The sequence below is a fragment of the Nannobrachium achirus genome (assembly GCF_963921795.1).
Source record: "Nannobrachium achirus genome assembly, chromosome: 5".
Classification (NCBI taxonomy): Eukaryota; Metazoa; Chordata; class Actinopteri; order Myctophiformes; family Myctophidae; genus Nannobrachium; species Nannobrachium achirus.
In genome coordinates this window covers 9,549,836-9,577,740 of record NC_137814.1, presented here as the reverse complement: position 1 = coordinate 9,577,740, position 27,905 = coordinate 9,549,836, and the positions used below count along the sequence as shown (strand labels likewise).

The 27,905-nt window shown below is 40.8% G+C and overlaps 3 protein-coding genes across 3 annotated transcripts; 2 read left to right on the top strand and 1 right to left on the bottom strand.

Annotated features, from left to right (window-relative positions):
* Window positions 1-742: 742 nt before the first annotated feature.
* On the bottom strand, window positions 743-11,401 carry LOC308285354 (uridylate-specific endoribonuclease C-like). Its single transcript, XM_080726080.1, has 7 exons — window positions 11,379-11,401; window positions 8,866-8,965; window positions 8,620-8,731; window positions 7,728-7,849; window positions 7,005-7,117; window positions 5,977-6,130; window positions 743-1,300 (listed from the first exon to the last, which is right to left on the bottom strand). The coding sequence occupies exons 1-7, from the start codon at window positions 11,387-11,389 to the stop codon at window positions 1,040-1,042; spliced, it is 873 nt and encodes a 290-aa protein (XP_080582206.1). The 5' UTR covers window positions 11,390-11,401; the 3' UTR covers window positions 743-1,039.
* A 1,514-nt stretch (window positions 11,402-12,915) lies between these two features.
* Window positions 12,916-19,809, top strand: pak1ip1 (PAK1 interacting protein 1). Its single transcript, XM_080725192.1, has 10 exons — window positions 12,916-13,208; window positions 13,763-13,928; window positions 14,508-14,628; window positions 15,884-15,958; window positions 16,046-16,098; window positions 16,387-16,532; window positions 17,589-17,686; window positions 17,942-18,041; window positions 18,703-18,838; window positions 19,665-19,809. The coding sequence occupies exons 1-10, from the start codon at window positions 13,125-13,127 to the stop codon at window positions 19,784-19,786; spliced, it is 1,101 nt and encodes a 366-aa protein (XP_080581318.1). The 5' UTR covers window positions 12,916-13,124; the 3' UTR covers window positions 19,787-19,809.
* A 285-nt stretch (window positions 19,810-20,094) lies between these two features.
* LOC308284535 (transmembrane protein 14C-like) lies at window positions 20,095-24,335 on the top strand. Its single transcript, XM_080725193.1, has 5 exons — window positions 20,095-20,169; window positions 20,332-20,418; window positions 21,287-21,388; window positions 21,492-21,579; window positions 23,194-24,335. Exons 2-5 carry the CDS (start codon window positions 20,343-20,345, stop codon window positions 23,261-23,263), a joined length of 336 nt encoding a protein of 111 aa, XP_080581319.1. The 5' UTR covers window positions 20,095-20,169; window positions 20,332-20,342; the 3' UTR covers window positions 23,264-24,335.
* Window positions 24,336-27,905: the final 3,570 nt, after the last annotated feature.

The following is a 27,905-nucleotide window of genomic DNA, read 5'->3' as shown; positions in this document are numbered from 1 at the left end:
TTGCAGATCTACAAGCTCATAGTGCATCACTTTGTGCCACGCTATCAGCTTGTATATCTGCAATTTATCTGTGTTTAATTATTTCTTTGCACTCTAACTGTGCGACCATTTACCCTGTGTTTCATGACATCTGATCTTGCACTTACTATGGATGAAAGTGTCTGCCAAATGCCTAAAACTGTTAATCGTTCAGGGGTCTTCCAACGTTTTCAGGTCAAGGACCCCTTAGTCGAGAGAGATGAAGCAGCGTATTTTGGATTCAAGTCAATTTGTGTTTTCAGATATTTAACCATTGAACCGTCAATACTTAATAAACTTGACCTTTCACTCTGTTCTGTTCTGCTCTTTTCCCCTCTACACCAAACCTCTTTGCTGAAAATAGCCGATCTACAAGCTCACAACGCCTCGCAGCGGGAGGCACTGTGAGCTTGTAGATCTGCCATTTCTGGCTAAAGTTCTCAGAATATGGACGCTAAGGTTCAAGTGGTTAACACATTCCCCGCCATTTAACAATAACTTCATACTCTACCATGCCTCCAGTCTCCATATACTTCCATGTAATTCATAGTGCACGGATCATGCACACCCATGCCTAGATAATGCACGTGTGTCCACATTGCTCACAGCTTTCAAACAAAAAAATCCGAATGGAAATCCGTTCAGGCATTCATGAGATAGAAGCCATTATGTTTTCCTAAAATGTAAACAAAGATGGCTGCCATGTTTGATAGATGGGGTTGCTATGGGGGTTAAACATGCAATTTCGCGATTTCTATCATGCCTACTACATTTTTTGGGGTCAGAAAAAAATTTTGGATTTTTTTTTTATTTTATTTTTTTCCAAAATGGTGGAAATTCTCGGGACTATCGGGCCTGGCAGGGAAAGACATTGAAATAATCTCGGGACTATCGGGCCTGGCATGCAATGAGTTTATAGAAAAGGAGAAAAAAGCTTCTATCACACAAAGATTCTGAGGACCCTCTGTAGTAACTCTGAGGACCCCCTAGGGGTACCGGACCCCTGTTGAAGACCCCTGGTTTACAGATCTCTGTTGTTGCTGCTAATCAGCTTAGGGAAGGAAGTGCCAATGGCACGACCATGCCGATAGACAACCAACTCAAGCATGTACTCGTCCACCTTCACCACCGCAGATGTCATCTTTTCTGTGGATATGAGGAAGATGATGGTGAAGACAGCCACCTCAAACTCAGGGCTCACACCGATGAAGGAACCCCCCACTGGCTTTACTAGCCCCTTCCAGCTGAACTGAAGATTCAGGACATGGTCGTCTTCATCGGGCTGGAAGATAAACAAGCAGGGAATCCATTAATCCCTTTCTGGAATTCTTATTTCTTTTTATCTGGTGTAAACCAGATCATTAAAGAGATCATTTTCTGCCGAGACATTCAGGCGACCTAGGCGACCTATTTGCCGATTGGCTGTCCAATGTCACATGGTAACCGAGCTAGTTTCATGATTGGAAGCGGCCCTCCAAACGATGGGATGGGGGGTACTGCATTAGGGCCAATAGCAGGGGACTTTCGCTCCTCCAAGCTATGGAATCCTAGACTGGTGTAATGAAATATTTTGTCCAGCAGGGAGCACCATTCCTTCACACTTCACAGGTCAGGCCCTAGAACTCTATGGTCAGGCCCTGTGGTCACACATTTCTGGACACCAATATCTGTGTAACATCCATGCATTTATACAACTGCGAGTCTGCCGCTGCGTGCTTGATTTGGCTGTACACGCTGACTTGTTCATCAGGAAACATGCTCCCTCGTCGATTGGATTTTACAAAACAGACCCGCGTCGTCACATTGAATCCTGTTTAAGAAGAGCTTAAAACACAACTTTCTAATGTTACATTGATGACGTGAGGAACGCTAAAGTCGTCTTGGTTACATAGTAGGCTATGCGAAAATAACAAAGCTCAGAGTCGCAAATTCAATGATCGCTGCATCAGCACACACAAAACACGGGCGTGAGAGAAGTAAATGAATGAAATGGACATCACGTTTAGCCGATTCAACGATTCCAAAAGTCATACGATTGGAAGTTATTGCTACATGCGGCTACATGCGTCTCATGCTGGTTTTGTTAGGCAACAGCCAGGGTCCAGGGAGTGCACAGAATTTTAGAGAGGCATGGGCTGACATTTCTAAAAGGGCCTTTTCATACGGATAAAAGTTAAGGGCTCAAGCCCCTTTTGCTGTATGTGCGCACGTGCCTGGCGACCAGCGCGTCACATTACAGACTTATCATTTCAATCCGTTTCTTTGCAAAAACACATTTCTATTTGTATTCTTGTTTCTCCCAGTGTTATGGTTTTTAATGTGTAAATATAGCACTTTATTATGGGGAAAAACGTGTGTAGGCCTATTTTCCTTTTTTAAATCGCTAAAATAGCGCATTTTTGAACACATTTCCTTAACGGTTAACGGTTAATTAACTGATAAGGCCTGACGGTTATCGGTTAAGAAAAAATCTCCATTTGGCCATCCCTAGACATATAGCCTACAGTAAGTTAGAATATTATGAAATATACATGAGAAAGAACACCAACACTAACTTCAACACACCAATACACCAGATTTTAAATTGACTGTGTGTCGATTCTTGTTTTATAACTTTGTCTTCATTTCCAATTGCACTTTTATACAACAAACATAAATACAATTAAACCAAAATTACAAAAAGAATTACAACATTTAGGCATGTCATTGTAGGCGCAAAAGAATACCAAACATTTAAAACAATAACTTTGTCTGCTTTCCTCCTGTACTCCCTCTTTCCACCATAGACATAGAAAGCCTCCTTCGGCTCGTACACAGCAACATCAGGAAATGGATGGAATCATACCAATAAAGCTCTGTTGAATTGAACTGTTAAGTCATGGAAAAGACACGTTGTGATGGCCAGTAACTTGACTGGCAGCAGTATGGCAGCGGTCCCTCGTTTTTTCCCGGACATCCGGATTCCAGTTGTTACACATCGCTCCAATGAGGCGGATTAAGTATCTAGTGTTTTATATCTCTGCTTTCCAGGTCTCCTTGCATTCCTTCCTATGTCTTTCCCTTCACAATCTCCCAAAGACAAGTACTTTCTTAGCCGTCTCCCATACCACTTCTGCACTGGTTGGAGTCATCCAGCAACTCTTTACTGCCACTCAGTGCCTATCTTATCTCCTCCCTGAACTCCAAACAACATTCTTCCTCATTTAACTTCACCTGCTTGTACTCTGGGGTCAAATTGAACGCAATAACAACCCCAGCCCAGACAGTCAGTTCAGATGGTCAATTTCTAAAAAGGCCATTGTTAAACAGTGGGGTTGGCAAAAAAATATAATACGGGGTTGTGGTATAAAAATCAAACCTCGGTTCGAAGTGAAGCGGTGAATTTTTATTCTATGTGTTCTAGAGCTATGAAATCTGTGTTCTAGATCTATACATTCTGTGTTCTAGATCTATACTTTCTATGTGCTTTAGTTCTATATTTTTATGAATTCTGAATGAATGAATGATTTTGTCTGGAGGGCCAAATTGGCATGTGAAGCTTGACCAATCCTCAATTGGTCAAGCATGCACGGGACATGTGCGGGACAGACAAAATTGACAGCCACACCTTGGAAGCGGCTTTCAAACCGCTTCAAAAAGGTTTGAGAACCCCTGATCTAGACAGCTCACTTCCAAAGAGTCTGCTGTGTAGTGTGGGTGATTTTCAGAGCCTGCCTGCCTAGGGCGGGGTTGCTAATGCAATTGGGATTTGCCATAATAGGGAGATAAAAAGGCATTTGGCTTCACTGATTGGCCTGCCTAATCCATAGACTTCATGGATTGGCCAAGCTTTGCAAAATGTTTGTGCCACCCTACTAATTAAAAACGGTAGCGAGTAACATGGCACTCTATTCTTTTAGAGAGCACTAATACATTGATCCATATTGATCCGCAATGGTGCTGTTTTGCGAAAAGATGTGCTGGACAGTGCATCTGAAAGGGGCACCAAAGGGGTCTCCCACTGGTGCTGCTGCAACAGTGGGGAACAAGATCTACTACTTTGGAGGAATGCACAAAGACAAGGGCCAGATGGAGGTGCACATATTCAACACAGTGTCTTTAAGCTGGAAGAAGTTGCCCCCTGTGACAAGTGAAAGAGGAGAATCCCTTGAACTTCCCACCAAGCGCATCTTCCATACAGCTGTGCACATAGAAGATATCATCTACATCTGGGGAGGGATTCCTTACTGCAACATCATGTATGCTTTTAAAGTCAACACTCACAGATGGTTCATGCCCAGGATTTCTGGGACCGTTCCAGAGGCAAGGGGTGGCCATTCATCCTGTGCCGTTGGGACGATCATGTACATCTATGGGGGATATGTCCGGTTGAATGGAGACACTAATGACATCTACAAGTTGGACACCACCAAAATGGTCTGGTCTCTAATTAACACCAGGGGCACCCCGGCACCTGCTTCATTAGGTCACTCTGCCACCATCATTGGGACAAAAATGTTTGTATTTGGGGGCGAAGGGGAGGAGGACGCAGACGGGGACGACTACAGCAACAACATCAGTGTGTTTGACACAGAGAGCAACAGCTGGCTGAGCACACCTTCTGCACAGCTTCTTCCAGAAGGACGCAAGGGTCATTCGGCCTTTGCCTACAATAGAGAGCTGTACATATTTGGTGGCTTTCATCAGGACTGTAGCATCAACGACCTGTGGAAATTCAATGCAGAGACCTTGTCCTGGAAGAAGGTTGAGCCCAAGGGGAAATTCCCATCACAGAATTCTTGGATGTGCTGCTGCATGGTGGGAGATCGTGTCATCCTCTTTGACGAAGACCTGTATATCTTAGACTTAGATCGGTGTCTGAATTAGTCTAAAGGCTAGGATGTAAGCTAGCAGTTATTCAGTACAGTCTGGAGCAGTCAGGACTCCAGATTGAAACTGGTAGCCATGATGACAAACAACAAAACAAAACAGCAAGCCTAAGAATATCTAGAAGAAAAGAAGAATTCCCACCCTTGTAATGATCTTGAAATTGAAGAGGAAAAAATAACTAACCAGCAGGCCCACTAAAAACTCTCCATCAGGAATGAATGTAGAAACAAAGAGATGCTTAGGGCAAAGAAGACAGTTATGGAAGACTTCAGGAAACTTGCTTGTAAAGGGGAAGAACCACGAATGGGAGAGGAAAATTACAAAAGTGGAAACCGTTTTATTTATTTTTAAATATACGCATATATTATTAATTTATCTTTATTTTTTGCTACTCATGTTTTTTTTTAGGAATATTATAGCGAGCATGTAGAGATGAGAACAGAATTCATGTTATTACAATCCAGTGGCACCATACAGGACAGTGAAGAAATAGAATTCTACAGCCATTGTGCTGAAAGGGACTGAAGATATGATGGGTTTTATGTACAATTGTTCAATAAGGGGTCAGGGTGTGATATAGCAGGGTGGTGTTGAAACATGGGACACCTTGCAGATATTAACGGATGGGCACTGGAAGATGCAATTTCATCCACTTCTGTCAGGTTGTAACCCATTCAAACCGGAACAAGATATCATTTGGACAAAAATGTCCACCACAAGCCGTCATAGCGATGAAACCTAAGGAGGAGCAAAAGCCAGGCATAGTATATGTGTATTTTGCAAGGCAAGAGGAAGACTCTCGCACAGCTGCAGTTCACCACTTATCTGTAGAAAATCAAGGTATGTTCCCATTATGTTAGAGCAGTGGTTCTCTATCTGTAGATCACTATTTTCAAAATGTTTGCCTCTTATATTATTTGATTTGGCCAAAGTTTGACCAGTTATTTTCATTTTCATCAAATTATTTATTTATTTGGGTATTAAAAAGGTCTTAAAAGTCCTTAAATTGACACTTTTCTGTCATCTGCGGACCCCCCCAAAATCATGGGCAACCCACAGGTTGAAAAACCACAGTTTATTTTTCCATACCGTGTCTTTGTTTGCCCTCGCTTTGTAGCCTTTATAGTCAATATGGTCATGCTTCTCCTGCAGGTAGAACTGGACCCAGTTGTGAAGACCCATGACCTCTCTGCCATATTTGGTCTCCCCAACAAACACGTGTTCAAAGCCACAGGAATCCTCACTGTGACAAAAGAAAGTACAAATGTGGAAAAATATACAAAAAGAAGGCATACTTATATAATGACACATTGTGTTGAACAGTACTGGGCTGGGCTTCTCTCACACTGAACATGTACAGATCTGAGCGCCAGAAAGTTAAAGCTGCAATCCGGAAGATTTATGTCTCACATGGGAGAGACGTTTTGCCAGTGCCGACATTTCTACGGCTGAGGCTGAGCTCAGACGGAAACGAAAGGCCATGATTTGGGCAGGGGAAGATTTGGCTCTGAGCTTCAGGTAATACCTCTTGCTAACCAGTAGGTGTCCTACCCGACCACCACAGGATCCAAGTGTCTCAATAGAGGAGCAGGAGGCCACCTCCATTCACCACAGTTGTGTTAGTTATAGTTGTGTTAGTTATATTGTGTCCTTTCTGTGCCAGTGCCATAATAACAAAGTTTGCATTGGCAGCTGCGAGGGTGCGGCTATACTCTTCTTTAATTAGTGTTTGTTCCGTTGGCTGGCACCTCATAAGGACTGGTGTGCTGGGCACTTTTTCATATTAGTTATATTGTGTTAACATAACTCTACCATACAGATTGGTTAAAGTCTTGTTTTATTAAGTGAGAAGAAGTTATGGATTTCAGCTTCAAGACAGGGAAAGGGTACATTGTGAAATAAACAGCACCCAGGGATATTTCCACACAGACTGGGGCTGAGGGGCAAACCATGTACCTTCGGATTCCCAGAATTCCTCTACCCATTCAGTATTTACAACTGACACACACTCGAGACAATATCTCAAATACAAATACTCCACTACATGGACTTGCACTACATACTGGTCTCCAGTGAACTACATACGGTGTAGAAATACTTTCTGTAAAATCACTTACCCTCCACCTCGTTCCCTGTGGTAGAGGCGAAACCAGATGTCATATAACTGTCTCTTGAACTGCATGGGGTCTGATGGTGACTGTCCCTTGCTGACCAGATACTTGTGAGCACACTGTGAGCAAAGAGAGTAACTTAGGAATGGACAACATTAATTCACACAACACAACGCTGTCAAAGAAGTCTACAACATGTAGCGAGGGTCCCTGCTTCATCTTCATCTCATCCTGCTTCCTTAGCTTGAAAAACGTTGAAGACCCGTGATATAAATACAGATATATTATTATCATCTAGGATAAAAAATCTAGTTCCATTCCGTTATAGAGGTATCAAAAAAGTGCAATGATGAGGTGGGGAACTTAGAAAGGATATCATTATCATTATTGAGCGGTGCGTCCATGAGCCCAAATGTGTTAGCCAAAATGAATTACAGAGATCTCCATGTTTGGATAGCCAAAATGTATTAACATGGATCTCCATGTACAGTATGGAGTTCCGTGCTCAATGCTCATGTACATAAAGTAACTCATGTCACGGACAGAACAGCCCATACAAGGAGATATGCACGTGTGTTTCCACCACTCACTTTGCATAGGTGTGATTTTTATCATTAATTCTGCAAATGAGGGATGTGAGAGATAGTGGGGAAAAACATTCTGCTGTACCGTCCTACTAGTGTTAACCTGGGAATGGAGAAGTTGCTATATTTACAACACCTACTGTACCTTCATGACGTCAGTCTCCAGGATAGCGTCCAGGAAGAGATGGTTCTCTCTCATTTCCTCTGAGGTAACAGTCTCTGAAACACCAGTGGATGTCTCATAGTTGTCCAGTAAGCTGATGAAATCTGCGAGAGGGAGGAAAGTTATCACTCACATTGCAGCCATCAGGAAGTCTGAGGTGTCGAGAGCAGGGAAGTGTAGTTTAGTTACACTAAAATGATCTAAAATAGAAAAAGTGGTAATGATGAGGAAAGAGGGGCGAGGTCGCGCCACAGTGATATGGACATCAGGGATGTGGACATCAGGGATGTGGACATCAAGGATGTGGACATCAGGGATCTCCATACATGGGCATAAAAGGGATTTGTTCCCCTGGCATCACAGGGATCTCCATATCTCCATATATGGGCATAAAAGGGATGTGTTCCCCTGGCATCATTGGGATCTCTCTAACAGGGCATCATTAATATTGATGACATCAGGGGACATATATGGGCATAAAAGGGATTCTATTAGTGTGACATCATAGTGAAGCCAGAGCGTGATGTCAGAGCGGCAACCCCATTCTGGTAGAGTGGTTCCCCTGACATCACAGTGACATCAGAGCATGATGTCAGAGCGGCAAACCCATAGTCTGTAAAAATGTGTACACGTCTACACGGACGGACGAGGACAAGCTGTGACGTTTCTCATAGTAAACTGCGACCTTCGGTCGCAACCAAACAGATTCATGAGTCAGGAGAAATAATTAACTCACTTTGGAAATTCATATAAGAAACATTCAGGTAGGGAAGCAAGTGCATCAGGTCAGACGGTAAACTTAAAACTAAAAGCTTCATAGTCTGCAACACAGCCTTATGACCTACATGGCAGACGTTAAGAGGACAGAACTTACGGGCATAAGTATCGATACTTTTGAGCTTGTCTTCATTGACGTGGGAGAACAGCGGAGCGCTGGCCTTATCTCTGGCATAGTTACTGCCCTGGGCCACGTAGCCTGCCCTCCCCTACAGAAACAATGCAAACAGAAGATTCAACACACCTGACACAGAGCAGGAAAACGGTCAGAATTTCATTTTCAACAGTTTAGTCGTTGTGACAACTAATCCTAACCTAAACCTTGAATTAAGCTTAGAGTCACCTGGAGATTGATGGTGTAGTCAATCCCTGGCTTGAGACGGTTGACATCCAACCTCCAGAGCTCGTTCAGCACCTCAGAGAGTTCCTGGTCTACGTCTCCACTGTAGAAACACAAGCGACCACAATGAAATGTAGATGAAATAACAGCTAATTTATGATCTGTCGCATGAAGGTGTTGCACGCCGAAAATGGCTGACCTACAAGCTCACAAAGAGACTGATTACATATGTACAGTGTCAGCCAGCCTAAAACAGTGGGTATCTGGATAATAATATGTTGCCTACTGTCAGTCAGTCAACAGTGAATGCATGAGAGTAACTGAGTATGTGAGTCTCACAGCAGTCATCCTAACAAGTGTCTGTTATGGCTCAGTAATGTATAGGCTATCCCAGTAGTTCATGTGCAAGTGTGTCAGGGTTAAGCATGAGTCAGTAATCCCAAGCACAGAACAACTACTGCTGCTGCTACTAATAATAATAATAAAAAGGAACAAAATATTTCAGTCATCGGTCATCTATAATAAAGGAAGTACTTGCCTGTACCGTACTTTGGTCCCTATTCAAAGTGTATTCAAAGTGTACACTACAGTACATATCCCAGTTTTAAACATTTTATTTGGTTCTCAGGGACACATTGTTGCATGGTGTCATGTTCAACAACACAATGCCACAGCGATCTGGTGACCCCAAGGGGAACTCCACCTCCATCATCCAGTTACCACCATTGTAATATTTGCTTCATCAAAGGTCTCAGGTGCTACTGTTTCAAGAAGTCCAGAGGAGACCGGGCTTTCTCGGTTGCAGCCCCTACACTGTGGAACGCGCAACCTTTGCACATAAAAACGGCCCCTACTGTTGAAACTTTTAAAAGCCGCCTTAAGACCCATTTTTATACTTTAGCTTTCTCATGCTGATTTCACTGCTGTTTTTATCTGCTTTGGGTTTTAATATTTTTACATTATTTTATCATTATTTTACCTCTTTGCTGACAGCTGTTTTTAAATTGCTGCTTTTATGGATTTTTATGTGATTTTTAATTTTTATTATTTTATGTGTTTTATCTTATCTTATTTGCTTACTTTTATCAAAATGCTTACCACTACGGACTACTTTTTTGATTGTTTTATGTACCTGTACTGTGCAGCACTTTGGAAACCCTGTGTTTGTAAAACGTGCTATACAAATAAATTGGATTGGATTGGATTGAAGACCATCTGAAGAATGACCTGCCTTACATCCAAACCAATCAATGATCATACAAGCTTTCAGTTCAGGTCATCTGCAGACCACAAAAATGTGCAGTTCCCACCAAAAGCACAGCTATGGTCAGATATTCTGTTGTCTACACACTGCATGTGTTCCACAGTTTCTATGTGAGGTCCTGTTGTCCCTGTAATGGTTGTGTGAGTATGTACATAAATGTGTTTGCTTATTTAAATCAAGATCACCTCTGTTTAATGTCACAGCGTTTTACTCTCCATGAGAGTCTCTCTGTTACGTCTTCCTGTTACAATATGCACTAATGAAGGGATACATTTCAATCTAAAGGCCCATTCCCACTGGGCCAGATAACAGATAAAAAAATCTCTTTCTCCATTCAAGTGGATGGTAAGATACAGATAAAAAAAATATCTGTCACAGATATTTTTTTTTATCTGTGACAGATTTCTTTTTTTATCTGTATCTTACCATCCACTTGAATGGAGAAAGAGATTTTTTTTTATCTGGAGAAAGAGTATTTTTTTATCTGTTATCTGGCCCAGTGGGAATGGGCCCTTAACCAAAAAATAAATCTATGGGGAAATAAAGACAACCACACCCTTGAGTCTGTGTCACCAGATGCTGAGTGTAGATGGATCATGGCACAACTGCAAACTATTATGTAACATCAAGTGACAGGAAAGGGCAACTGTTGAAATGAAATCACAAGGTTCTTGAAACAGCTGCCACTGTGCATTTATGAATATCACAAAGGGTCCCAGTGAGGATATCACACTGCTGAATGTCTGACTTTCTGCAGGCAGTTCATCCTGTTTGTTCCATTTTGTAGTTAGAGAGTTAATGACTACCAGATCTGCACATCCCCCCCACACACACACACACACACACACACACACACAGTTCTTACTGAAAAAGTTCTGTTCAACCCTTGCTTTGAAGATCCATTCCAAACAATTTGAAAATTCCACTCTTTTTTGGAACAAGGCCATACTTGTCTGCAGAAGCTGCAGCTGTTTGAAAAGTGTGTTTACAAAACATTTGGCACAATTTCTTCAGCAAAAAGGCAGGAAAAGCATAATTCTTACATTAGCACAATCATTTTCCATAAACTACACGCAACTTTGAATATTCTTAAAAGATGAAACAAACAACAACAACTAAGTGGGCTAATATAGCACCATTTTTGTTTGTTAAAGTGACAGAGCGTTATATTGTCCACAGACAGCATGCCAGGCAAGAAAATAATAAGCAGGCTGCAGGCGTAAATCCCTGCACATGAACATTAAGTTCTTACCCTCTAGCCATGTCTCCGTTCAGGTCAGTGACTGAAACAACAATCTTCCCAAAAACTCTAGGATGTGTGGAATGGATGTGTGAACAGTTATGTTAGACGTCAGTTTAAAGGCAAAGCCAATGACAAGACAGAGAGAGACCTGCCTCCCTGCCAGGACCCCACCCACCCACTAGGAGGGGCCCTGGTTGCTATTTTCCACTACAGTGCGTGTAAAGAGAATGGACCAGATCCATTTACTATTCTTCAGTCCAAAATTCTTCTGATTTCTATTTTTAATTGAATTATTGCGGTGTGGTGTCTTTTAGTCCAATTACATTTGAGAATTTAACCATTTTATTATTATTATGATGTAAAGGTATTAGGGCTGTCCAAGTTAACTCATTTAATCGCAGTTAACTCACCGCTATGTTAATCGCGATTAATTATTTTAATCGCAATTAATCGCATATTTATTTATTTTAGCCATTTGGCCTAACCGTGGTTTAGGACAGTGGTTTTCAACATTACAACAATTATTTTTGGGAGGTCCCCAAATGATCTGCACATTTCTAAAGTGACAATTTATTGAATTTTAATTATTTTATTAATACCTCTAAAATGTTTTTTCATTGTGACAAAACTAATCAACAAACTACTACAGTACTCATATTACTAAGTACATTTAGATTAAGTAAATTAAGCAGATCCTTATACCCATCTGCTGCCGCCAGTTTAATGCAGTACCACTATGATTTATTTGGGGTTTTAATTGATTTCCAATAAAGGATTAACATAATTTTGCATAAAGCCAGCATATTTTTCCACTCCCATGTTAATAGGGGTATACAAGACTTGAGAAATATCCCTCTAAGGTACATTGTGAACAGATAAAAACGTATGACTTATGTGCGATTAATCGCACGATTAACTAGATAAATCATGCGATTAATCGCGATTAAAATATTTAATCGTTGGACAGCACTAAAAGGTATCGTAGCGTCATTGTAGTCCTTAGCGGCCATTTCTTGGGTCAAAACACAGGTGTTTCAATTGTTTGATTGCATAGAACTAATGTTATAGTCTAATCAGAACACCTGTGTAAGGCTGTGTTTACCCAAGAAATGGCCGCTCTTAGAACTACATTTGGCCCACCCTATACTGCAATGTAGAAATACCCTGCAATAGACTAAAAGTAAAAGTCAACATTTACTTGAGTGAAAGTATAAAAGTATTGGCAACAAAATGTACTTAAAGTACAAAACTCGTTATACAGAACGTCCCATTTCAAGTTTTCATTCATTTCAAATCTTTTCAAAATTGGAGATAGTAACTCCTCCAGTAAAGTAAAAGTACCTCAAATGTGTAACTTAAGACTTAAAGTAGGCTACAGTACTTAAGTAAATGTACTTAATACTTTACACCACTGGCTGTCACCTGCAATGTAGGACCTACGCATTTTTGAATGTACCCAGCCTTGATTTGACTCTTATTTTGAAGTCCAAAAAGCTCCTTGGAGGAAGGAGCGTGTTTTGCAGAAGGCGCATGCGCAACTATCCTCACGTTGTTGCTAGTGCGTGTGTTGAATCTGTCCGTTTCTTTGATTATATTAAAGTTGCAAGATTGTGTCAGTTTGTTTAATTTTATAGTTGTTTACCGTTGGTTCTCTTGGGTGGGTTGGGTTTGCATTAGTGCGTGAGCCGTTATATTCAGAAGGAAATACGGGAATAGCCAACTCTAAAGCAAAGTAGGTTGGCCCTGTAGTGAAACATGGGACCCACAACGTTACTGGAACTGGTCGCTGGGAGCTACGAGCAGATTGTGTTTGGTTACAAAGTGTCCACTGATGAAAAGGTTAGTAAACTCACTGACAAGACGTCTCTTTAAAGATGCAGTAAAAGTGTTACTCTTTTGATTAGCCCTATATTTTAGCAATCACTTTCCACACAGTGCCTGTTCAGGTAAAAACAGGGGTCTCCCTGTCTCTCCAGCTCTTTAAAATACCTGTAAATGTATGGTCGGGACACCAATTTCATCCAATCAGGTGAGAGAACTCGGGATAAAAGATAAACAAGTGGAATTGGAAATTATGATGCAAAGCAGTAAGCAGACAAAATTGGAACTCTATAAAATTGAAACTGATAAAGGAGTATCCTTTTCTTCTTTTTAAACCCTGTAAAAAAGAACGTGTATTGTCTGTTTATTAAAGAGCAGGAGAGATGGGTAGACCCCTGGTTGAACTATTGCTATGTTAAAGAATGATTAGATTACTATCAGAATATGGAGCGTTTTTGTTTTAACATAGAATATCCTTTACGCTACCGTTTAATCTGAAGTGAAGAGAGTAGGCTGATCATAAACGACAGAATAATTTGATGATCATATCCTCTTTCCATGTTGATTGGCAGGAGGAGTGGACAGCCAAGGCGGACTTCACCCACCATGCTCACACAGCGTCCATATCGGTGGTGGCGAGCAGTGACAGGTTCATTGTCACTGGAAGCAAAGATGAGACGGTCCAGGTCTACGACATGAAGAAGAGGGTTGAACACGGGGCGTTGCTGCATCATGATGGTAAGGAACTGCTACCTGGCTGCTTGTCACGTCCCTGCAAATCACTCAGGATGACCAATTTGTTGCTGTCAGGCAGAAACCTCCAGGTGGTTTTTCGTAATTGAATACCCTACTCAATCATACTAGTACAGCATCTCACAAAAGTATTAAAAATAGCAGATCTGCAAGCTTGAAATGTGTCACTTGCAGATCTGCTATTTTTGCTATTTTTTAATCCTGAAAAGTAACAGTTTTGGACAATCGACATGTATGAGGTTTCCACCCGACAGACGAATGGCTGTTGGTTATAATTATATGCCTGTCTTTTTTTGTATACACGGTCAGTCATCTTTTGCTGTCCAACAAAACGGTTAAACAAAGGGTTAGGGGCTTTGGCTTTAACAACGATCACCCTTGCGTTCCCAAGGTCTACAAGCTCGTGTCGCATCACAACACTGTTGCATGACGAAGTTCAGTGTATACAGTAGGGCTTGGTTAAAACACCATTTTGCAGGTTTATAAATAGTGAATAATGCATTGCCACAGGCTTGTCCTGTACAGCTGATGCTGATGGCTGTCCTGGCTTGTATCCACACACAGGCACCATCACATGTCTGGAGTTCTATGGCACTGCTCATTTACTGAGTGGAGGAGAGGACGGTCTCATATGTGTGTGGAAAACCAAGAAGTGGGAGTGCCAGAAAACCATCAAAGCTCACCAGTAAGTAGAACTTGCACCTATCCACCTGTTTCCGCGAGAATTTCCTGTAGCATTATCTGCGGGACACTTCCGGTTAACAGCAGACATACAAGCTCACGTCGCGTCGCAGATGCAACCGTTGTGAGCTTGTAGATCACACTCGGCTGCGACATCAGAAATGCCGCTCGCCTTCTGCGCAATGCACGATGGGACGTTGGAAAGTTGTGGATATAAGGCATCGATATTCAACACGGTGATGTATGATTATCACTGCGTTGTGTTGACGGTCCTGATGGGCTAACAAAACACTTCTGATGGACAATGACAGGTGTTTCTATACTGCTCTGCTTTGCTGCCTCCCTTGTTCCTCCACCTCCCCGTTCCTCTGTCCCAGACCACGCCCCGCTCGCGACACCGACACGTCTCATTGGATAGATGCCGTATTCGCGCCAGACACGCTCACACCCACACACATGCACACACATTTTGGTCACATATATTACTTCCAACTGGGTTTCTTTATTGGCAGACACTCACCCAATAAATGCACACAAGGTACAGCTACATGTATTGCCTCATAACAAGATTACAGATAACAAAGCGGAAAAAATGGTGTTTCCCATTGGGAAGCTCAGGGTGGGAAGCTCAGTGATCCGTGAGAGATGTGGAGAAGAGCCTTGCTCCTTTGCGTAGAAAGGAGCAAGTTGAGGTATTCAGGCTTCTAGTAAGGATGCCTCCTGGTCGCCTCCTCAGGGAGGTTTTCCCAGGCACATCCAGCTGAGAGGAGGTCACAGGGCAGGGAGGGAGTACAAAACACTGATGTTGGCCTGCAAAGCAACCAAAGGTATGGCACCCCCATATCTTCAAAGCCTGATCCAACCCTACTACCCCCACTCACTCAGATCAGCTAACACAGGGAAGCTGACAGAACCTGCACTAAAAGATCCAGGACAACGCTCCACACGTCCCACACTCTTCTCCCTTAGACTGATGATAGGCTCTTCATTTACTTATGATCCTAGATTACTATTGCTATGCATTTCATGTATTAACTTGTGTTATCCTTGCTTACTATAAATCGCTCTGGATTGAGAGTGTCTGCTAATGCCTAAATTGTAGATGCAACACCTTGGGATACCCCAGTCAGAGCTGGCTAATGTGACCAGGGAAAGGGAGGAAGTGCTACCTTCACAACCTGACTTTGGGTCAGTGGTTGAAAATGGGTGGAATGATATGAAATGCCAAACTATGATTATGCTTAATCTTGTGTCCCCAGAGGTCACGTGACATCGCTGTCTGTCCATCCCTCTGGGAAACTCGCACTGTCAGTCGGGACGGACAAGACGCTGAGGTTAGAATTACACTGTAATGAAGAGAGGTGTTTCGGTTCTTAAAAACGGCAAGTCAAAATTCACCTGTGCACTTTTTGTTGCTCCAGAACTTGGAACCTCATTGACGGAAGATCAGCATTCATCAAAAACATCAAACAGAGTAAGTTGTGTGTGTTATTTCAAAAGGGATGCATGCTACCCATCTTCGCTTTGTTTGCTTATTGTCTTTCCAGAGGCGACACTAATGGAAAAAAGTATATTTAACCACTTTCAACCTGGTGTCCTTATTTTGGGCATATCATTATATGCAAACATTAAAAATCATCATCTTTACATGATCTACCTGCTCACAGCTTGTAGATAATCTATTTTTGCTACTTTTCTGTGACAATTTTATACGATGAAGTATAAAATAGGGCTAAAGTTTTTCTCCCTTCACTTCTATCAGATGCACACATTGTGCGATGGTCCCCAGATGGAGATAAATACGTGGTGGTAATTAATGACAAAATAGACATCTACGACCTGGAGACGGCCTCGGTGACAGGAACCATCACAAACCCCAAGAGGATCTCATCTATTAAGTTCTTAACGGTGAGTTCTGTGCTCAGCCCAGTCACACCTGGGTCAAGTACAGTTGGAAGCACTTGTTGTGGTTGGGTCAGTGGAGGACCCCCTACACTGCAGCTCACATAAAATGCCGTAACTCCGGCTAGGAGTGACCGGGACAGCCGGGGCCGGTACCTATTCGTCCGCCTTGCCGGCGCGGAGACCCCACCCCTCATTTCTCACATGGCCCTCTTCTAGCGCCACCATGAGGCAGATTCTTGCAAAACACATTTTTGGACACTGCTCCTACAATTTTTGCCCTAAAATCACGCAAATCGGTACACAGTATGTCTACACTCATCCCATCAACATGAATCTCTCCCATATAGCGCCACCTCCAGGCCGATTTTTAAAAACACATTTTTGGACACTGCTCCTACAGATTTTGCCCTACAATCACGAAAATCACTACACAGTATGTCTACACTCATGTCATCAACATGGATCAGGAAGATTTTGGCAAAACACATTTTTGCCCTATTTGTGGAGATAAGTGACCTACGGTCGCTTATCTCCCGATTAGGGAGCCTTACTGGTATATATAGCTTTCATTGTTTTAACCACCCATCTGATTATTTGCAAGTAGTAGGTTACCTAGGCTTTTGAACAGTCCTATCAGCCCACGGACAGTTCTCCTTATTTTTCTTATATTATCAGAGATTGTGCCGGGCCGGAATCGAGTAATAATAATATATTTGATCAACTTTTATTGGACAGGTCATTCGCAAAGAATAGTTGTTTGATAAGAAAGTAAGAGAGAGAGAACATATCAGAAAAATGTCTCTGAAATTCCCAAATTTAAAAAGCCAGTAGTATTTTGTCTGTACATTATTGGTACAGACAAAAATAATGAAGGCTTTTTTTTATGTGTAACTTTGGAGATTGAGTACTTGAGTTTTCTTTAGTAGCTTAATACGGTCTTTCTTACATGATACAAATCCCACCTATCAATGAGCACCTTTCTTTTAGTATTTTTAAAATAAGGCTGCGTTCTATTCCGTTTGTACAGTTTTACAGAAAACAAATCTGTTTGCCTTTCAGAACTCCAAGTTGGCCATCGCAGGAGACGATGAAATGGTGCGTTTGTGCGATGTAAACACTCAGAAATGGCTGGGAGATTTCAAGGCTCACGAAATCAGGTGCATTTATTCTGCCTTTCCCCCTTGCATGCATGACAATGCTTACACCTCATTTATGCTTGCCCGCTGATGTTGCACAACGAAAATAGCTGATCTAAAAGCTCACAACGTGTTGTGCTGCCATGTGTTGTGAGCTTGTAGATCGGCTATTTCCGGCATGCAAGACCCGCAAGCAACAATGTATAAATCCAGCCATGTTTCTGAATCTCATTGCTCATGTGTAAATTGCATCTCTTGATTCCGTGTTCATTCCAGAGTGAAAGCACTTGAGACTGTTACTGTGGAGGACTACTGTGTTCTGGTCACAGCGTCAAACGATGGATTCATCAAGATGTGGAAGCTCCATCTCAAAGAGGCATGTCTCCTTCTGGGGCTTTTGTTGCAAATGTGTCATTCTTTCAATTGAGAGTCACCAGCTGGCTCGAGAACTGTCCTAGTAGGCTGTATGTTAAGTTTTCCCCCAGTATTGTATTTGTAGCACATCAGATTCAAGGGTAATGAATTTATCTTGCTCAGTGCTTTTAAAGTTGTTACAAAATTCACAAACAGTGAAACAACTGCAAACAAAGCAATATAAATGCTATACACATACATTTTGGTAACTGGCAAGTACCCAAGTTCCATCTCCCGGTCATGTTTATAGCATGTTTCTCTGTCCTTGGTTTACTGTCTCTCTGTATTCTCCTTAGAAATAAAGCATAAAAAAGGAAAGAAACAACCTGTGATCCTACGGTCAAATTAATAGTCTGTAAAATAACTGGTCTTCCGTGTGCATCACAACGCGTTGTTTAGCTCAAAACTGTGTCATTCTTGGTAAGCGACACAGTTGTGGGATAAATTGACCCATTAAAACCGTGAAAGCATCCATGTCACATGCTATACATTGGCAAGAAAGAGTTTGTGAACAAACTGATTTAGAAGGCATTTGTAGAATCGGCCTCTGGTTTTAATGGTGATGGCTGAGGACCATAGCTCGGATCCTCTGCTTACGCTGTATGTTCTGTGTTGTTATTCAGGATGTGGAGCTGGAGCCCCCCACTCTGCTCGGGGAGGTCAACACAACTGCCAGACTGACCTGCCTCGCTGTGAGGAAGCCCTCCTCTTCAGCACCTCAGACAACACAGCAGACATCAGAGGCAACAACTGCGCAAGGTACCCAATTAACAGCAGTTAATGTCCCTATTTTGGATATAGGTGAACATTTGAACAAATAGCTGAAAGTCTATAAGCTCACGATTGGTCTTAACACTTTGGGAGCTTGTAGATGGGCTATTTTCGCTATATACTGTACAACAAAATACTGTATATGATTTAAGTAAGGGATAATTGTCGCCGTGCCGGTTGTTGTTGAGAAATAACACCCGACAGGATGATTAAACACTGAGGCAAATGTGTCACGCTTATTACATGGCTACTTAATGAATACATTTTTAAATTGACCGATAAATAACAACAAAACAAAGTATTTCCTAGCTTACGGTAATAAAAGTATTGCATAAGCGCTGGCGGTCCACCCTAGCCTCGTACCTGCCCTCTTCCGGAAACCATTTCATTTTGGATTACGGAAGTTGGTCGTTTACTAGGCTAGGTCCACCCAGTGCAACACGGTCACCTCGGAAAACAGAGAAGTGTCGATCAAATAGAATACATTTATTCTATTTGTCGCTTCAAATGTTTTCAGAAACATTCTTGAGAGCAACGTTTAGTTGTAAATGACATTGTGTGTTTGTTTACATAGCTGTCATGTAATGTTGGACACAGCATAAAATTCAACCAAGCTGTGTAATAAGTGTGTCTAACGGTCGGTTCTGATCTGTCTAAGCTCAGTTTATACGTAAAGATTATGTTTATTCATGCATACACAAATTGCGAGAGACGTTGAGATGCACATTTACTGTTTATCCTGAGGGAGACATGCATCTGGAATTACAAAAGCTGATATTTTGTAACGCACTCGACCGCTATTATCTGTTCACAGAACTTTTGCAGCAGCTTCCAAAGACAAAAAGAGTGAGGATTGCCACCGAGGAAGTCGTTATGGAGGATGAAAGTAAACCCCAAGAGAAGAAAAAGAAGAGCAATAAAAATACAACGCAATAAAAGGATTTATTTTTACTGAAACCAGGCCTTGTCTGATGTGCCATTCACTGTAAATTAACTGGTTTCTGCCTGCCACCAGGGGGTGATAGAGGACCACTTGTACAGAATGTGATTTTTCTACATTTCTATGTCAAGTAGACTATACGGTATTTCTTTCTTTGCAGCCAAAAACTAATGTTCCGAATAAACACCCATTAGTTGTTTAAAGGATTAATACAATTATATTATTTTCTTTTTTTTTTACTTTATTTTCGCAATAAGGTAGTTGCTTTATTTTGAAAGTTTCTTGAATGAACCCGGAAGTAAACAGACAGTCTACGCAACAGACATAAGTGTAGGCTATGTAAACTTTCTGCTTTCCAAATCCAATAAATAAATAACAGGTAACATTTTTTTTATTTGATTTTAGTGAAACCTTATTTAAAAAAAGGAAAAAGTGTGATAATTAATAAATGTTAAAAACGTTAATTGAGATTGGCATGTTATTTTGAGCCCCCACAATTTGACAGAATAAAATGTTATTGTACGTTATGAATTGTTTCTAGGCCTTGTGATAATGAGTTTAGACTGGATTGGGTTCAGCTATGCAGCATTGGTATCAGCAGGAGGAATCATGGGCTACATGAAAGCAGGTATGTATGAGGGCAGACAAAACTAACTATACATTCTGAGCATTCAGTCTATACATGCTGAGCATTCAGTCTGCCAGTTATTGTCAGTGTGAACACTACAGTAGACATCTACAGACTTGAACTACTTTTAAAACGATACTTTACTTGACACAGTTCTAGTGCTCAGTGTGAATGGCCCTTAAAAGTAGGCTATCAATAAAGACATGTCTGGTATTAAAAATATACTTGGGTAAAAGTACATAAGTGATAAGTATGAGTGAAAATAGATCTACAAGGTCACAATGCATTGTTGAAATGTGAGCTTGTAGATTGTCTATTTTCAAATCGCCAAGTATATAGAGCATATATGGCTGAAGTTGTTTGTGTATTGTTTTGTCATAATATAAAAAAAAAATTACTAGTATTTTCAACTAATTTTGAGTGGAGTAAAAGTACAATATTTGCCTCTGAGATGGTGGAGTAGAAGTAAAAGTATTGAAAATTGGAAATACTGCAGTAAAGTAAGGAATGTACATCAAAATGGTACTTATAAGTGCAGTATTTGAGTAAATGTACTTAGTTACTTTCCACCGGTTATTGTCAACCTTTTTCATTTCAAGGACCCCCAGTTGAATATCTCTGGGACCCCTGTCTGTCTCTATAAACTTTGTGTTAATTTAACTGCAGAGACAACTCAGTGTACAACTCTACACTCTCGGGTGTTACAGACCCATAAGGGTCCATTTGGTTCCTATCCGTCAATCCAAGTGGGGACCCCCTGAAACCTCCTCAAGGACCCTTGGGGGGCCAGAACCCCAAGCAGTATCCATCATTTTTGAATGCTTAAGTCTTTATAAAGTAAACCGTGTGTTTGTTAATTCCATTACAGGGAGTGTCACCTCTTTGGTGGCAGGGCTCATCTTTGGACTTCTGGCCGGGTTTGGAGCTTATCTAAGATCTCAAAATCCCAAGAATGTGTGGGTTTCACTAGGTGAGCAAGTTGTTCACTTGACAAAAGCACAGCGTAGCTTATGATCCCAAATGTTGTTCTGCAGTGCGTCCCTTTAATTTAACCCACTGAATACGCTGCACAGGCACGTCAGGGACACTGGCCGTTGTGATGGGAATGAGATTTCTCAACTCCTGGAAGTTCATGCCAGCTGGCCTGATGGCATTGACGAGGTAACTGTTGTCAGAAAAATGTTGATTAACCACTTTGAGCTTGAGGAACTGAGTAGAACAGGGCAGCCACTTCTCCACTGAACTCAATGGACCGACTGCCCTATGCTATTCTGTCGCCCTATTACTTTGAATGGTGTGCTCGTTCTATATAAGTAGAACGATATTAAACAAAAATGGTGCTAAATAACTCTAAAGGTGGTTCCTTGGCCCATAATCATTGAGGAGTCTCTTTTGACGCTGTATAACACCTATCTTAAAGTTGATACTGCATAATCTTTGTCAAATGATTGCGACCGTAGGTTGCAGTTAACTATGAAAACCAGCACATCTTGTCCACGTATGCGTGTATCTCTGTAGGTCACGCCTGACACTGTGGTTCCCCTGACACATCACTGTGACATCAAAGGTCTATGGGTTTGCTGTGATGTCAGGGGAACCACTCTTAACAGAATGGGTTTGCTGCTCTGACATCACGCTCCGGCTTCACTGTGATGGCACACTAACAATCACTTTTATGCCCATATATGGAGTTCCTGATGTCATCAATATTAAGCCCACTCTAACAGGACTTCATATGGGAATGCCCATATATGGAGGCCACATCGGCCACATACCACACCAACAGAATCCATATATGGCCAAGACAGCCCATATCTGTGTGGCTGGTTCTACAGACAGGGATCTCCATGTATGGGCATAAAAGGGTATGATGTCAGATGTCATAGACATCACATCATAGGACTTTCACATAACAAATAACTGAGTAAACATCTTTGGGCTCTCACAGCATATCTCCATATACAGTACATGGATCTTCATATATGGGTACCAGGGGTCTCCATATATGGGTAACTGATCAATATACATCACTGGCCAGATGGCAAAGAATTGGTGCAAAGGTCACACATGTCACCCTGAGGTGTCTTACTAGTACTATTAGCTACTAGCATAAAGAGGAATACCACTCATTTTCAACATTGAACTATGTAATTAATATACCTTAGAGTTCTTGTGTGGAAATAAGAAAAAAGTCCCCCCATTCTGTGTTGCCTAGAACTGGAGGATTGATTGTGGGGTCATGTGATCAGTGACATCATGAAGATGTACTCTTTGGCTTGCAGAGTAGTAGTAAAAGAAAATCTCTCAAGAATCAAACAGGGGTTTAACAGGTTATTTGTACGCATCGTGCTATAAACAGCACCTTAACCATAGCAAAGAACCACTTTGAAGAACCAAACATTCCGTGTAGTTATAGTGCAGTGACTGAAATTTTAACATGTGCCTGTTAGGCTGAAGGTTAAGAAATCAACATGACAACCAATATTTCATCTCTGTCGGGTGGAAACCTCATATGTCAGGATTCAAAATAAAAAATAGCAGATGGACAAGCTCAAAAGGTGTTGCTTCGTGTTTTGCGCAGCGCTTCGAGCTTGTAGATCTGCTAATTTTGATACGTTTGTGTGATGCTGTTGCGTGATAAAGTAGGGCATTAATTTACGAAAAAAACACAAAAGGTTAGAATATGGTGATAAGAGGTTTCTGCCCGAGAGCAGCTATTTGTAAGTGTGAACAAATAGCTATTTTTAAGACTTAAATGATCTCCTCTTTTTGCAGTGTCCTTATGTTGGGGAATATTGGCATTGGAATGCTCAGAAGACCACATGATGCTCAAAAGACCACATGAACACATTGAACATAATATGTTCAACCGCCAATGCCAATACTGTGCAGTGTGCATATAGTTGATGTAATTTCAATGGGTGTTTACACAAAATAAGAACAGAACTCGCAGAACTCTGTTCAAATCTGAAACATTGGGTTATTATTATCACCAGGTTTTCATGACTGCTGTAGTGCAAAGAGCAAAAACAAAAGTTGAGTTGAGAAGAATGTAGCTTATAAAAGTGATATTGGTCAACTCTTGATTTTCAAACAGTAGTTCTTCTAGATCTTTGCTATTGTATTCATGACTTTGTACAGTGTACTGTATGCTACAGTGCTGCGTTTCTCAGAAGAACATTGGGAGAATAAAATGCTTAGGTACCTTTGAGAAACCTTAGAAACATTTTTGTACTTTTTCAGAAGATATAGTGTGTACAGTATAATGCTTGTAAAAGTCTCTAAAGTATGACAGAAAACAAGGCAAAGACAGTCATTGACTTGATGTTTTATATTTCAGTCACTATTCCATTATAAAAACTAAATGTTGTATGTTGTTTCACTAAAACAACAGTTCACACGTGGCAAATGTTATAACAAGACTAAAAACGCTATCCACAGTTTTCTGTGCAATGTGTGGATAGTGTAGAGTCTATTTTCAGTGAAAGACACAAGCGCACAAGAACGATTAAATCACGCTTTAAACAATCTTTACGTCCTGGCAATAAGAATGGATTTCTCTCATTGGCAACACAGAAATATGTACATTTCTCTCACTTTCTCTTGCATACTTCACATTACTCAGTGGTTTAACACTTGGATTCTATGCTACCGATTGCCTCCATATTTGGCAGTCCAGTCTACTCTTCTATGCACTGGCTGGATCTGTGCATTCCTGGACAGGAGGGTTTTACTCAGTGGGTTACTGTTTGCATCCTGGGATTTGGGGTTTTGTACATTTGCTCTTCCATGATTTGTACTCTGTGAGATCAAAGAAAGAAACAGACAGTTAAAGATTACATTTTGGAATATTAGTTTTGAAAAAAAGTTATGTAAATGTTTTTTTTTTTACCTTCATTAAAATCACACTGGTTATGGCTTATGTCTGGATGTTTTGATTTTAGACTCAATTCTTAGATCAGTGGGAGATGACAGGTCAACTGTAAAATTGAAATGCATAAAGAAATGGTGCAATCAATCAGAGGATTATGAAATGGTTGAGTTGTTTTTAGTTACCTGCTTGGAAAACCAAATGGGTGGAATTGGTTGCATCAAGACAGTCATATCTTTTTGCATTTGTCAATCTCAGAAATTTCTAAACTTTACTTTCAAATTCTTCCAAGTAGTTGTATCTTGCTCTCTGAATAGCCCAAGGGTAAAAAAAAGAACGAACCCATCTGCTCTTCCAAGGAGGAAAACTACCAACTTACCAGTAAAACGTTCTCTGTTTGAAGAGGTATCTAGTTCTAGCAGCATTTCTGACTCAATCATTGATCATGTGTGTCTTTTATTTAAAGAAATATCCACATGCAGATATGACTCACTTGCAGAAGTGCCTGCTATTATTGGTGCCAAAGTAAATCTTTGTCCATGCACTCCTATGTTGTCTTTGGTAAACGACGACAGATACATTCCTGCTGGGCTGTAAGGGTTGCACATGAAGTCGTCTGAAAATGATACACAGACAGCCACTGGATAAACATAAAGATCCATTCAGACATACTTGACAACAAGTGACACCTTGTACTAGGAGGATAAATTGGGCTTTAACCCATGAGGCCGATTCTTTTTTTTTTTACGATTTGTTTTAGAGCTTTTATGCCTTTATTGATAGGACAGCATACTGACAGGACAAAGGCCGTAAAGATCGGGAATCGAACCGGCACTGCCGCCAGGCATCTATGCCCATGTGGTATGCGCCTGGACCAGTAGGCCAGCGGGCGCCCCCCTGAGGCTGATTCTAAAAATGTCTTGTCAGTTTTCTGAAAAACATATTTGCTATATCAGTGGTTCTCAAACATTTTGATGTCAAGGATCCACAAAAATGTATTTGGTCGTCGACCCCCATCTCAAAATATATATTCAAAGATGTGCACAAATTTCAAGATTTTTCAAAAATAGCCAAAGTATAAAATAATAGTTTAAGTGGCACGGATGCTTCCCTGCGGTTTGAATGGGTTAAAAAATATCTATTAGTAAAACATTTAAAATATAAGACACAGCATCCAGTTTGACATTCAGGCGTAGAACAGCTACTGTTCCTATCGATCTTGTATGAATGATTATGTTAATGTGGGAGTTATACCTGTGGACTGGGGCGTCAATTGGGTATGGCAGGGGTATGCAGCTGCCATACCCTGGGTCCAGGGGGAAAATAAAAGTTACTTCTAAATATGAATCCATGAATGTCTCTTTGTCTATCTGTGCTGGTTATTATGTTGTTAAATTACAGTAAAATAACTACAAATGCTAAATGTAACAAAATGGTCACTTTAACAAGGTATTATAATTATATTCTCCACACTTGTATTCTCCCCATCTTGACAGAATGGTATATTCCCAGGTTCTGCAGGTCAGCTGCACAGGTGCAATGCATTATTGTTAATTGTGGCACGTTAGTTGCACTTCAACAACCGTTCCAGGCTGCCATATCCAGCCCAAGAAACCATAGAAACGGGGGGAAAAAAATAAAATGTACTTCTTAAAATAAATATATCATGCATGTTGCTAAGGTATGGCAACATGACTGGTGTCTTGTCATGTTGCCATACCTTAGCTTTTTCTGAACTGACGCCACTACCTGTGGACTGCTCCAATCTGAAATGTGTGTCTTCTGTTACAGCTTGTTTATCTGTCAGTAGAGGCAGAATAATATCTGTACCAACATCTAAAAAAAGAAAAGGATTGATTGGAACTCAATAAATTGGGAGTTGTATATTGTAGAGCAGTGGTTTTCAAAGTGGGGTACGGGGACCCCCAGGGGTCCTTGAGGAGGTTCCATGAGGTCCACGCTCCATAGTCCTCTGCTAAATGATTGATATCTACTGTAGAAACCATTGAAAAGGAGAAAAAAAGAGAAGAAATTATATTGTTGTTGTTAAATAGCCAATCTAGAAGCTAGAGCATTTGTACTTACCGGTATGTATAGTTCTCAAACGTTTTAAGGTCCGGAAAAATGATCAAATAAACATTTTATTTGTATTATTTAATGGAATTCATATACATTCCAGTCATATTTATGTATTATTAATTAACGGTTTACTTCTGACCTATATGCAAGTAAGGATATTCCCCAATATGGGAAACATTTTTGACTTCCAGTGATGACAGGTGTAACAGATAACGGTGTCTCCATCGCCAATAAAGAACGTGATCTCCTGCTCTCTCAATCTCAGACAGATATTTGATCTTCACCTGGATGCTTAATACTCCCCTGATCTCATTAATAAGGAACGAAGGGGAAGCAATATGCGCTTTTGTGCAACAGGCAACTTATATCATGAATAATACATCATTTCCTTTTTTGATTTAGAAAGTGCCGCTTTATATTTCACATTGATCGACCATGAAAAGCTTTTATACCATTTAAGCCCTAATTTATTGCTAATCGTATGATGAATTGCGAAAATGTACAACCTCCCAAATGCGTTAGGTTGTGAACTTGCAGATCAGCTATTTTCACTATTTTTGAAAAATGTAGGGATATATTGAAAGATTTTCAAACATTTTTGAAAAGACTGTATCAGCTGGCTCTGCAGTTTGAAATTATAATAATCCATTAGTAATGGGAGGGAGGACTTGATGCCTGCTGAAATGGAAGACGTAAACTTTAACCTGTTTTCCTTATTTGTAAAACCACTCATCATGGGTAGAATGCGAATGCCAAACATTTGATAACAGGGGTCAAAGAGAAGAATGTTCTAAATACTTCTGTGAGTTTCATATGGGTGGAGTTTGCCTATATGGGACTAGTACGAAACTACAGGGCAGAATGCTAAAATGATAACAAAAGAAGATGAAAGACAATTTTATGAGTAACGTTTCCAACCCACCAGAAAAAGGATTCGAAGAATTATTTGCAAATAGACTATATGAACCCAGGTCTGGAATCAGTGTGATTCACTCAATACCTTCAATGAAACCATACCTTTAATAAGGGGATAGCCTGATCCATGTACTCTGGTTTGGCATGAGCTGTCCCAAAGGGTTCTGTCCGCCAGCTGAGCTCCTGCTGAAGACTTGGTTTTGGGGTTTACTCCTGAAAAAAGACACACTGCTCAGAACATAAACAATGCATCTGAGACTGCAACTAAAAAAACAAAATTATGCTGGGTCTGTCAAAACATCTCCAGTTCAATGCGAACAATAGGCCCTATGGAGCCAGACTCACCGACCTCTGATATGTGTCAGTATAGTATAGTATGTGAACAAAAGATGCACACAGATGCAGTCTGATCAAATATATTATAGCTATATTATTATTATTATTATTATTATATAGCACATATATATTATTATTTTATGTTTTGTGCACTCACAAAGTCCAGAGAGATGAAGTAGAACTAAAAGACAAGTCATTTTATGTTTGGTTGCGCTAGGGTTGCGCTAAGGTTTGCGCTTTGAAAATAGCCGATCTACAAGCTCACAACGCGTCGCACCGCAAAGCG